This window comes from Calliopsis andreniformis, chromosome 5 (genome assembly GCF_051401765.1).
Source record: "Calliopsis andreniformis isolate RMS-2024a chromosome 5, iyCalAndr_principal, whole genome shotgun sequence".
Taxonomy (NCBI): Eukaryota; Metazoa; Arthropoda; class Insecta; order Hymenoptera; family Andrenidae; genus Calliopsis; species Calliopsis andreniformis.
In genome coordinates, this window is record NC_135066.1 from 2,931,633 (window position 1) to 2,944,754 (window position 13,122).

At 40.3% G+C, this 13,122-nt stretch overlaps 2 protein-coding genes across 3 annotated transcripts in view; one reads left to right on the top strand and one right to left on the bottom strand.

The window, feature by feature from the left end:
* The window catches only part of Ttll5 (Tubulin tyrosine ligase-like 5), a 35,782-nt gene that overhangs the window by 14,762 nt on the left and 7,898 nt on the right, over positions 1–13,122 (top strand). For both annotated transcript variants that reach the window (XM_076378210.1, XM_076378211.1), the window contains exons 2-4: positions 827–1,000; positions 1,752–1,835; positions 1,959–2,082. In XM_076378210.1, the coding sequence (XP_076234325.1) occupies positions 834–1,000; positions 1,752–1,835; positions 1,959–2,082 (375 nt within the window). In that variant the 5' untranslated portion in view covers positions 827–833. The remainder of the gene's footprint in view (positions 1–826; positions 1,001–1,751; positions 1,836–1,958; positions 2,083–13,122) is intronic.
* Positions 2,514–9,919, bottom strand: LOC143179148 (uncharacterized). The gene is made up of 2 exons (XM_076378212.1): positions 9,779–9,919; positions 2,514–4,691 (listed from the first exon to the last, which is right to left on the bottom strand). The coding sequence occupies exon 2, from the start codon at positions 4,672–4,674 to the stop codon at positions 2,932–2,934; it is 1,743 nt and encodes a 580-aa protein (XP_076234327.1). The 5' UTR covers positions 4,675–4,691; positions 9,779–9,919; the 3' UTR covers positions 2,514–2,931.

The window sequence follows — 13,122 nt, forward strand, 5'->3', positions numbered from 1 at the left end:
TAGATTATAGTATGTAAAGAGAATTTCATACTTTTCATCCTAGGTCTTTTCTAGAAAAATTCTTCAACCAGCTGATCAAGATACCACTTCTGTTACTCTCTTTCCATTTCAGAGATTGAATTAGTTTAGGTCGAATTTAATTAGTTTGGAGCCGTATCTACCGTGTCAATGTGTCGCTCACCACCGATGTAACGGTGAAAGTTTACACTGTTGACTTTCGCGCCAATGGTTATCGACGTTTTCTGTCGATGCACGAGATGACACGTTTCGAAACAATGCGGGAAACGTGAAACAGGCGCATCCCGTTAGCGCTAGACGCGCTGTTTTCACGCGTCGCTAACGAGGCCCGTATTATGCATTGTCACGTGCTTGAGAAAGTCCTCCGCCGAGTTGACTATGCACAATACTTCATAATTATTATTTGGCCATTTTTTCAGAATTTTGATCATTTTTAGTCGTTTCATTTTTGGTGTCTTCGAGTTTCTAAGTCCTTGAGGATCCTAAATCTTTGAACATTCTAACTCTTTGAGGATCCTAGATCTCTGAGAATCTGTAAAACGTGTCAAAGCAGTATAGTCTGATTTATCGTGAAATTTATATCCATATTCTGTCAAAAAGTAATTACAAAAAAGTGTTAATCGGTAACTAGCTGACTTGTTCTCAATGACTCATACACTTTTATGGAGAAATATAATTTTTTGCAGCCAGATATCCGCTTCGGAGCGTTGTGCAACGCGTTGCCTTGAGAAACTTTAGTTGGGGGTAACTGCTTGTAAAAGGTTGTCCCTTTTCCCTAAAAGTCACCGTTGCATGTATTGAATTGCAGATAAATCATGCTGTCCCAAATGAAGACCATCTCCACTGGAAAGCTGGAAGGGAAACGACCGAAGGAGTTGATGTCGTCTTCCAGCTTGTCCGGTATGTCGCAATTGTCCAATAGCAGCGAGGAGACCCTGGAACCTCTCGTACACAAACCGCACAAATCAGAATCGTCGGAAAGGTATGTTGAATGAAAGTTCGAAGAACCGTTTGATTAGAAACACTCTTCAAACTTTCTCTTAAGTAGAACGCCCAGTCAGAATTAGACGCCCTTGACTGGCAGCTGCTCTTTAGAGAATGTTAATGAGTATGCGAAAGTCAAGCTATTCGGTAAACGCGTGCGCTTTAAATATGTAATTAGCGAAAATGCTCGTAGAGTTAATTACCACGATGCTACTAATTATTGTGCGTGATGAATAAGAATTTATATGCGATACTTATTACAATTTTCTGTTCATCTCTTGGTTTCAATGAGTAGGTTTAGAATGAGGACTTAAATTTCGCCTCCTGTAAAGGTCTTTGGTTTTTGTCGAAAACTAATCCATATTATAATCGAAAGAAATTTGTATAGTGACTGCGAGGTCTTAATTACGGAGCTCTCTTTGAGAGAATTTTTTTATAAGATTCTTCACACCCTCTAAATGACTTCATTATCCATAAGAAATGACTCCATTTCTCAATAACAAAAACTGTAATGCAACGATTACCTAGAGCAGATCAGTACAAAAGGGATGATTTCTTTTTTACCGATATCTGACTAGTACCTGATGGCGCCACATTACAGGCGAATTTTCGCGAAAGAGGATGCACGCTAGATGTCGCTTCTTTATTTCAAGCGTTTGAATTTTCGCGCGTGTATATTAAAACATCAGTTACGCACCTGCGTGAAATGGCGAGGAGGCGTAAAAGTCGTGTAAATCATATTTTTACAGCACAACGAAGGACAAAAGTCCGCCACACAACGAATGGCTACTAAATGGACCAAGTGGAAACAAGGCCTCTATTTTGCGTTTCAAGTGAGTTTAAAAACTTACTTAAAAAACTAAGTTATCTTCATAGTCTCGACGTTATGTTAGCGTGGAATCTGTTCGAACAGTTCAGTCATTTTTTTTTACATTAATTTGTTCGTTATTTTACAGGTGTTCTGCCTTAGCAACTCCTCCCGAAGAACCACCTGCAAAGATGTTGCATATGACCTACAAAATTTTTCAAACGGATACTAAACTCATCAATTTGTTGCTACAATCGCACGGCTTAACAGAGGTAAGTTTTTTTTATCATTTATACGAATTATACAATTTCATATACTACTGTGAAGGGAGTTAAATAATCGAAAGATTTTATTGAAGAATTTTTATTGCAATCAGTAATATAAATGCACAGCATATGCTATGGTTTTTAATTGCAATTCATTATGAATATGTACAAAGGTTAGATCTTATCATTCGCCATACTACAAACTAATTTTTTTCTTCCAAGTTTTTAAGTACTTACTAATGCTATTACGAAATAATAGTATAATTTATACTCGAAAAAAAAGAAAGAAGAGATACCAACATTATTGGCATTGTATTTTTGCCAAAATATTGAATTTCTGTTTAAACATTAACATTTTATAGTATAAAAGATCACATAGCATTTAAATCTTATATTTGATATTATATATTTTGATTTATTTGTTAGAACAGTATTACTGTAAGATATGTTATTATAACATGGCATAGTGATTTATTTTTTTTCTTTTTATGCTATATTTAGTATATTATTGCATATCATTTCAGCATTAATAATAACAAAATATATAATTATACAAATTATTTCGTTCTGAATTTATAAAATCGAGAAAACGAAAAATAATTTTTTATAGGATGATAAGATGACCGATCACTGTTGCTAATTATATTAAATTCGTATACCCTTAATGTGTATCAAGTATTAGTTTGCGCGTTTCCAAATACAAATTCTCTTACATTTATTAAGATGATTTTTAATACTGACAATTTTACAGTCTATTCAAGTATAACAGATTCAAATTAAATAGCAGCCGATTGTGTCGTGGACTAAACATTTGAATAGCTGCTTCTAACTGTAGTAGAATGTTTATAAAATCTGTTACTGGATACAATTACTCCAGAACCAATGTGCTCCTGGACACAGATCCACGTCCAAATTTGCGCGTGTGAGCGTCGTTCTTAACATTCTTACACCTTCACAATCTAAACCCCAGTTTGCTAAATTGCCGATTTTTCGTAATCTTTTGCAGTATTTGAACATATTAAGAACAGTAGTAGCCGACACTTTACTGGCCTCGTATATGTAGAAACACGTTAAATTTTGTATTAAACTATTTTCACACTTATCAGACTTTCTTGGATTTTTTTGTTTGGTCGATACACTCAACAACTTCTCTAAGTGTTCATTTGTGAGATCAAAGCAGCTATGAACATGCAGTGCTGTTAACTCCGGCGCTAATAAAAGAATTTTTGTGATAGCAACAGCACTCACTATGCGACCCAACTGTATCTTCTTTAAATATTTTAGTGGAGGAGGGTCTACTCCTTCCGTCCAAACTATGTTCGAACCGTCATTCGTGAATGTTCTGAGATTAGAACAGCTACTGAATATTTCTTTCAAATCCACTTGTACAGGATTTTCATTCTGAGTTATTCTGAGATTCAGTTCACGCAGATTGTGACCGTTTGTGCGGAGATAATCGTAGAAACCTTCCAACCATTCTCTCTGTGGTGGTATACTATGTATACTCAGGGAAGTAACATAGGGAAATAGTCTCAAAGCTTCAGGAGGGTGATGAGGTTCAGATATATGTAATTTTTCCACTTTTGGGCATGCCTGTGCCAGAAGTTCTAATCGAACTGGTGTAGTTCTGCAACTTCTTGCTTGGGTCAGACTAAAAGGTGTTTTGAACCCAATGAGTCCTTTGTTCATAATCTCTACCACTCTTCCCATATGACTGTAGTCTGCCAAGGATTCCAGTCGTGAAACATGCACCAAAGCCAGAAGTACTCCTGCACTGGTCACCCCAGTATTGGCAACATTAAGTACTCTGAGTGTATCACAGAGAAAGTTTCTACTTTCACAATACTCCAATAGTACTCCTTGTTTCTCTTTCTTTTCTGACTTGGAATTCTTTATCTTCAACTTTGAGAGCAGTGTTTTTATACGTGACCAACTAGTTGGCTCTTGCATAGTGGCGTGAGGTATTTTGTCTCTGAGTTCTACTTGCAACAGTAATTGCTTCATTCCTACATCCGTAACTTGTCTGGAACAAGCAACATCCAAAAGCACAAGCTTTGGACAAGCTTTTCCCACTACTTGAAGCACTGCATCGCTGGCAATGTTGCGAAGTGTCAGACTTATCAGATTTTTCATATTCAGAAGAGCAGACCTGAGCAATTTGCAATCTAGTCTCAGCAAAGCTGAACGAGCTAGCTCCAAAGACTCTAGTCCAATTCCTTCTGATGCCAGCAGTTTTAATAGTGATGTCTGATGACTACAGCCATAGTAGCAACAAAGATTCACTTTTAACTGCTTTATATCGTGGCCAAGAAGGAGGGCCAATAAATACAAAGGAGCTGGTCCAGAAATTAAAGTTGATCCATCTGATGCAGGCCCATATAGCATTTTTGATGTCTCCTCGATAATTCGCGTTCGCAAACGCGCTGGCAGAGCATTTATATAGTAAGGCCTGATAGTCTGCTTCGCATATGCCAAAACTTGTGCAGCGGATGATTCTTGTGAGAGTACCTGCAGCCTTCGGCACGTCCCGTCGAGCTGCTGACACACACGTCCCAAACTAAGCCCCTGCAGGGAATTAGGCTGACGGTGGCCAGGCATCTTCTCTTGTTCATTCACTGTAACATTTAATATGTTTGTTAATATACAATTAATAATAATAATGAGGTGATAATAACTTTAATGTTTGCTAAAAAGTTAATAAAAAGCTGTTAACATGAACTCCATTTGTAGGAAAAAAATTGATTAATGAGGAAATATTTGAAGGCTTAGGACAGAGGAAGAATGAATATATTTGCTTCAGGAAATTTTTCATATTCATCAGAGAGTATCTTGATCAGGAAAAAGTTGTAAAAAGTTGTATGTTGAAAAAAGGATATTAGTGTTAAGCATCATGCATGTTAGGAATTACGTATACGTGGTCAAAAATTAAAATAATAATAATACGAGGACTTTGAGGTTAACTACGTCTGAGTACGGAAATAGTCTTAACGTAAAGTCTTTATCTGAGTTTATCGGGATTATCTATGAAATTTTCTAAGGGTTATCGGGAGAATATTAATTGGAAGAAGCCATGTAAACAACTTTCCTGTGCACCAATTAGCATTGAAGAATTGTTGCTGCTATGCGCATAAACTTTCGCGCGACAGTACGCGCCGACGCTTTTTTCCGACTGCTTTATCATTGCGTTAAAAAATTACCATTCTAGATTTAAAAAATCCAAAAGAAAATTTGTGCGTCTCCGTGTTAGTTCCGAAATTCTTTAAAAAAATGATGGAAGTGTTTTTGAAATTTGTTTCATTATTTCGTAAAAGACTAAAAGTAGTTAACTTCACTTCAAACTGTTGTTTTTGTTTGTAACTAGTAGATTCAAATTTAAATTTCGAAGTTACTTGACTATCAATCTTAGAAATAGCTGAAGTAGCGCTTCTCGCAAAGTTATTCAATTGGCAAAGAGAAGACACTGATGCGCCGAGTCCTTCGCATTAATTTATCGTCTCATTGCTATGAAATTGAAAAGAATTTATTGGGAATGGAGACTTACAAAGTTATTTTAAAATCCGTAATCACAGAACATAACTAAAACTCATTAAAGACACACGTGTGGCAAGTATTATATTCGATGTTTAACGAGAAGCGACAAAACGGATACCTTGGCATTTAAATTGAAATGCAAATTTATGCCTTGGCTATTTTCGCCTCTGTAGCAGCTGTTCCTTATTTATTTTTGAAAAAAAGACACAATTGGGGAAGCGACTTTTTAGAATATTGAAACATAAATCAATCTTAAACTATCAATCTTAAGCTAATGTATTAGTATATATTGAAACGGAACTCTTCAAAGTCTAATAATTTTCAAACAACACAGTACTACATCAAAGCTTGTTGAATTGTAAATCGAACAATAAAACGTAATTTCTCGATCCAAAACATAGTACTTACGAGAAATAATTACAAGTTTTAAACACTGATCAAGATTCCGCTATATTCTAGAATACTCATTGGAAGAACAAAAAATACGCTTTGGTATTCATCAAAACAAACTGAACATCGCGTGAGCATGCTAATCAATTTCCTGGTTGCACGATATTATTATAATCTGACTTCTCAATTATTGAAAACAATCAACACTTGACAAAAAAAAAAAGAATCAATATTCATTAAAGCCTATCAAATTGCTTGGGACAAGGTGTTTAAGTGCAAGGCGCACGTGCTTGGCTCTCCGTCATTCTATGTGTCACGATATATCAATCAAGAAAACGAGGTGTAAGGAGACGTACTCAAAACGTGTCTCACGCGACGCAATGCATTGTCTTCGGTTCTTTTGCAAATTACACTCGTCGCGAGTAAATGAAATCACTCTTTTGAGGACGATGTCAATACGCTACATAGACTCCAATGTTTGAATCTTTAACCAACTTAACACATTTGAAATCAGTGTATTTTGCCAAAACTGACCTCAGAAACCGACAACAGTCTTCTAAGTATAAAAATGACTCAAGTGTACGTTCAGTCGATGAGAAGGTCCCCTAGGTCAGGGGATAGGTCATCAGTCTCGAATGTGTTAATAAGAAACTGTACTGCCCAACTACGTATTCTCCACAATTGGGCAGTATAGATGAAAACTCTGCATCCTCAAGGGTTAAAACAGATTTCTTACAACCGAGAGACCCGACTTTTCCTCTTCTCTTTCGATAACCGAAGGAATGCTAATTGATTACCTAACGCAACACGCGTAATTCCGCGTTGATTGCGTAAAAGTCCCGTAATTGACTAAATCGTAGGCAATGATATATCGAATCCTTGGTCGATATCTTTGTCAATCTTTCACCTCTATTCCATCTCGGGCTGAAACTTGAGGTAGGCGCACACGTTGGCTGCCTACGAGACGGTATAAATAGACCGACGATAATTCGAGCGATTTCCACGGTCGAGCCTAGCCAGCGGGAAAACGTGCTTTATCCTAGCCGCGTTTTTCTTTATCGCCTCGCGCGTCGCCCGTCTATTTATGCCGATTTCTATTTCCCTGCGTTTCAAGCGCGAATGCGTGTCACTAGTCGTTCACGTAGCGTCTATTGCGAGAGAGCGACAGAAAGGTGGCATCGAGGCACGCCGCAATTGCGAAAACGCTTGGACAGAGAGAGAGAGAACGGGCTCTCGTCAATTAACTAACGCCTCGTAATGCAATTTCGCACGAGCCGCGAGATAGCCATCTGCGCACGTGAACGAGATCAGAGAGGACGCGACGATGAATTTATGGAATAAATATTTTTCTACGAGTTACGTAAACTCTCGCGAGGAGGAAGCTAGTAGTAGGGGAACCACATGCTTCAGAGATTTTTGGTCTATTGGAGATCTTGTGACATGTACTGCGTCAGGGTTACGCGAACTTGAATTTTCTAAGAGTCTGTAGCTCAGTTATCTTATCTCTTTTTTTCCCTCCGAGGTTTTTCTTAACCCTGTCAGGGTCACAAGTGCGTAGTCAAAAGCAGTTGTGAGATATATTTATGTTTTTTAACTGATATCGTGAAACTTTTGACTTAATTGTTTTTGAGCAGCACTGGAAAGCTTTTAAGTAAAAATTGCTAATCCGTACAACAAGCAGATGAATATTTCAATGTTAATTAGCGGATTTCAATGCTCATTAGCGTGGCTCTGAAACAGCCTGGCTAAAGGTCTCCTACAGGAATCTTCAAGGACCATTAACAGTGGTCAGTTAATGAGATTTTGAGACCCTCGCTGCTGAAACTTGAACCCAGCGTTAAAGTGTCGAGGGTTGATGGAATTCACGGCAGAAAGTTTCCTCGACCCAAGCGTAGAAATTCGAGACGCGCGCACGTGACACGCCGAAAATTCGGGCAGAAATATTGCAAAGCCGCTCAGCCGACCGAGGAGTCGTTCACACGTTCGGTTACGTAAAGGCAAACACAACGAATCCCGAACATACACTGCTGCGACACTTTCACTGGACCATTTTTTGAAAATTTTATTTCGTTCATTCGAGCAATCGACGTCTGCTACTTTCTAGTAACGGTATTTAAAACGAGTGACAGTTGACGCGGCGTACGTTTCTACGTCCCTCGAAATCATTGGAAGACGTTTGCAGTTGACGAAGTAGAGGATTCGTTGAAAACTTTTGGATGGTTCTCCCATTTTTCAAGTTTCTTGCTTCTCTGTTCTCTTGGATCAACATTCTCCATTCTCTGAGGCATCAGAAGACACTTGCACAGTATGAAGCGGAAGATTCATCGAGGACCTTGACACTTCCTTTGTGTGCAAGATTTGGCTTGGTCCTCTCCGATTATTTTGCATGCTTGCGGTTCAAGGCAGATCGACTGTATGCTGTCCACGTGTCGATACGTCAACGGGAATTCGATGATCCAAACAAGACTTTAACTCTTTCGGACATGGACGATGGATTTTAAAGGCTGCTTTTGTTTTATGTATGTACAGACTGTCATAAACATGGGCATCTGATTCGTAGAATTTATTGAATGAAACTTGAGACTGGAGTTTAATTCTTGTACATGAATTTTAATGAGGAACGAGTCTAAGTTGTTTACTACTTTTAAGGTAGCAGGTGTTTCACTGAATGGTAAAAGTATTTAAAATGATAAGGTATCCTTCGAAAGTCTTAAAGAGCGAATTGAAGTGAATTGAAAATATGAGGTGACCTCTATGGAGTATCAGATGACATGAGGTCAAAGGTAGACATAAACACCTCATTCAGAGTCAAAGAGCATCGATTGTAATCACACAGATGATCCGAAGGCGAGATCCAAATGCAAGATCACGGAATTAACAAGAACTTTTAAATAACTATTTGAAGAGGAAGGAATCAGGTTTCTCCAATTAGGAGCTAGATCAGAAGATGAATAATCAAATCCCTATTCGTGTCTCATATATCACAGAAGAGTCTCTCTCTCTAAAATCACGTGGAAACCACAGTCAACGTACTACCTATTAAGAAAACCGCTTTCAGATAGATCCTGAAGAGATCAGGTGTCTAATTAGAGGCAAGGAAAGTGGCGTCGATGATCAGTTGCAATTAGGTTTCAATCGTCGCTCCAATTGACGTGGAGTCACGTCCCTTTCCCAAGATCACGTGCAAGGTTACGGTGAAGCATAATCAAAGGCTTGAATAGCTACTCAACGCAAAGGGAGCAAAGAAAAGAAGTATCTACCAAGAGAGAATCCAAGAAGCATTCACGTTCCAACCGTCCACCAAATTTCAAAGGGAGTGACCTCCCTCTCTCCAGGACCACATGAGAGGTTACAAAAAAGCGCAGTATTCTGGCTATTAACTTCACAACACTGGGAGAAGAGATGTTCCTTTCTCCAACTACAGGCAAGCCAATAACCACATGCAATTCAATATCCCTAAAACTCTAATAATGGTTTCAATTCTATAGCAAACAACTCTCTTTTCCCAGGATCGTGTGACAATGAAGACGCAGAAGCAGAAAGAAACAAGGATCACAGAAGAGTTAGCAACAGCAAGACAGAAGTTTCAAGCAGTTGAATCTAAAGCAAGTCAAAGGTCTGAAGTTATTAAGAAAAAGTTATAGTTCATAGGAAAGGTACAAGAGGTTCTGAAGGAGGCAGGCAATAACAGAATCGAGTAAAAGGGATTCAGAGCAGAAGCAGAGAAGCTCGAATACTCAGATGCATGTTCAGAAGAGGCAGCAAGGCGTCAGGTGCCTACCTTGAAACAAGCAAGTCTCCTACGGGTGTCTCCTGAGCGGCGGCTCGTGCTAGACTGCCGCCGCCACGAAATTGTATGCGTCTGATCGGCTCGACTCCGCTCGGCGCAGCTCGCGACCTCGTCGTCCGGCTTTCAGCTCGCCCACCACACGGCGCCACGCTTCCCCGTCCATCGCGGGACAGCTTCGGCTCCCCCTCAACCTCGAGAGGCCTTAAAATACGCTCGCCTTTATTTATTTACCGACGCGCCGACTTACGATTACAGGATATCTCGCGCGTTACGCCGCCACGATGCCACTTATCGTGGAAAACGCGCTGGCTTCCTCTTCTCGCGCGGGAAAACCGTTTGTCGCCTCTGATCGATTGAGAAAAGCGAGCTTATGAGAAACTCTGACACTCTGACTGACATAGAGGCTAGTTCCTTTAATGACATGGGGACATGCTAAGGTCTATGAGGGTTCTGTTTAGTGTGGGAATTTCCCAGGACTATCTGACCCTGAGGTATAGGTCATGCCCTATGAGAAGTCTTGTGGAAAGTATTGCTCCTAATGCATTCTGCGAGACATCTTGTGAGACATGAATAGTAGCCTGTGAGAGGTGGCCCGAGGTAGCTTGAGGTATGATCCAAGAGAGTGACACATGGAGTCTACTTTCCAGAGTTCCAGAAAGTTGCTCGAAGCTACCTGAAAGTAGAATTCAATTTCTGGGGCTCTTATAAAAAGGATACAACCTGTATTCAAGGGTGTCGGTATCCGTCAGTGAGATGAAAGTTGATCCACTCTCCCATGGCTCTATATGGCAAGAAGATGTCCACAGTGCTATTGAATTCTTCGTGATTTATGGTCAATGATTGGAAAGTACTCTAATTGCGTATTATCAGTCTTATTCACGCAAGGGCCATTGAGCATTCTTTACTATTTACTGTTTGGTCTAAAGATTACGCTATTTATAAATGCTCTAGCAGTAGCTTATCCAGTTCGTGTCTTGAAACGTGCCCTAAGAAAAACAAAGTATCGATATTGCGACTCATATGGATTGCAAAAATTTTATTTACATGCTAACATTAACTACGCGGAAATGTTTCACTTTGATATTTACGTTTGGCCTGAAGCTTACAAAGTACAGTCATTTGTCCATTTATGGCTACTTCTAACGACTCGCTACGTACATTAATAATTCACGATAATTATTCGAGGTAAAACCTTCAGGTAAATGTGTTCCTTAATTAGATACTAAAACGGAGTAAAACGGTTAGCTAACTCTCATTAAGCATTTAAATTTAATCTGTCGTAGCATTTTTTAGGGATCCACTGAGAGTATGTAATCCTCCAACATCAATACCTACTAACAGAACACTTAGAGCCTCATAATTCATCCTCTTTATCTACATATCAGGGGATTCACAAAAGAAGAATTCACATTATTCTGTCTTTCTCGATGAATCATAGCCACAGTCAATAGAGACATCCTATTTTACCCGAATAGTGATAGTATCGCTCCTTTTTGCGCGCGATTCCACTGTCCTCGTGACGTATCAAACGAGTCCCTCACTGACGAACGTCAGAACCACGAGAAAAATGTGACCAGTGGACGACGAAGCCAGGCGTAATTGGCCGCGGCGATCTCTGGGAAACGTGCGGAAACGTCGCGCGAGGATCCTTCGCGTCCTCGCCACTGTCGAGCAGCTAAGAAGACGTTAATTAGAACGAGGCGGCGCGAGAAGTTACGAGCACCATCGTCTCTGGTCCCGTCTCGATCGTCTCTTCAGGTGCACGCCACTGCTAACGTGTGCTTTCACCTCGTATCGGTCGGCTGCGATCCCCTGTAATTGCAGGAGAACCTCGACCACCGTAAACTGGCTTTATCGGTGGCTCAGAACTGAAAGAGAGGACAAGACAGAAGGACAAAACGACGTCAAAGATCAGAAACATCTTGAGGGAAAGGACAAGATGCTTCTGAGAGTCGAGGAGGAACTAGTACATAGTTGATACGATGCATAAATCATGGACGAGATAGCAGGTGACGATGAGACACAGCCTATTAGAACGATCAAAGGGAGAGGTCGATAGATAGCGCACGTGTTAACGAGGACGTGATTATAATTATGGCGATAATAATAACTTGAGAACCGTCCAAGTCTGAGGAATCTTATATTCTACGCTAGACTGCTCTTGCAAGTTGAGTTACAAGATAAACGCTGCTTCAAGCTTTAAACGAAAACTGTTTAAAGAGTGAACTGTGCTGTTAATTGTTTGAGAGGGGCGGGGGAAGGGTCCAAGAAACGGTCATCGCTTTTACGTGAGACACATATTGCGTTACCGATCAAGGATAACAAGCCTGTCGGCTTGGGAGGCTCGAGGGAACGGAGGCGGGACGCTGAGATTGTTTTCCTCTCTTTTTTCTTCTTGGGAGTGCGAATGGCCAGAGAAACGGTAATTAGAGTTTCAGTGAGTCGACCTCAACCTCAGACCTGTGATAATTGAACATCTTTTTAGCTCGAAATGTGCAAGGAGATTCGTAATTATCGCAAATCCCTTCGAACTGTGCAACAGACTGAAATAGAGCGGAGGAGTCGAGACCTTGGTACCAAATCCCAGAATAGTCGAATAATTCCTTCGGCCTTTGAGCCCTGATGTATTGGGATGCCCTACAACCCAGGCCTGCCAGAAATAATCCAATGGCACTTGAGCTTTTCAGGCCAGCGAGGTTTCGAGATGCCCTATAGCCTCGAGATTTTTGGGAGCTTTTAAGCTCTGATTTCTCAGCCACTAATTTAACACTCTACACACATATTTACTCTGAACTCGATACTCTAGTATTTTGATTCTAGATCAATGGAAAGTGTGGCAATAGAGACAGAGACATGCAGGATTTCTTTCAATAGAAATTAATCCACTGAGCTAAACAGAGGATTGATGCCACCTTCATCGAGCTGACGATTCTAAAACCGTCGTCTAGACACGACGCCTAAAAACAGTTTAACCTCGACTCCAGAAGAAGGAAAAACTAAAAACGCGCGAGAAGAAGGGAAGAAAGAAAGACGCGAGACTCTTGAGGAACATAAACAGGCGATAAAACGGTCGTAATTTTCAGCTCGGTATATTTCATCGCGAGAGATTATAGTAAAGAAACAGGTGAGGACACGAGAGTGGTCTCTGGTGGGACAAGGTTTGAGGGTCACGCGTTCGCTCGGAAATGTCCGTGACTGAAAAGCTAACCTGTCCCTCTGAACGTCTGTCTCGTCGGCGGTGACTCGTTGAAAACGTACAATGTGTACCACGTCCCTGGCCGCTGCCTAAGATTTCCTCCTCGATTTCCGCATTGCTTCGCCGCGGCTGTTCCTTC

Bases quoted from the DNA above. Each gene is read 5' to 3' on its own strand.
- LOC143179148 (XM_076378212.1), bottom strand. From the start codon at position 4,674: ATGCCTGGCCACCGTCAGCCTAATTCCCTGCAGGGGCTTAGTTTGGGA.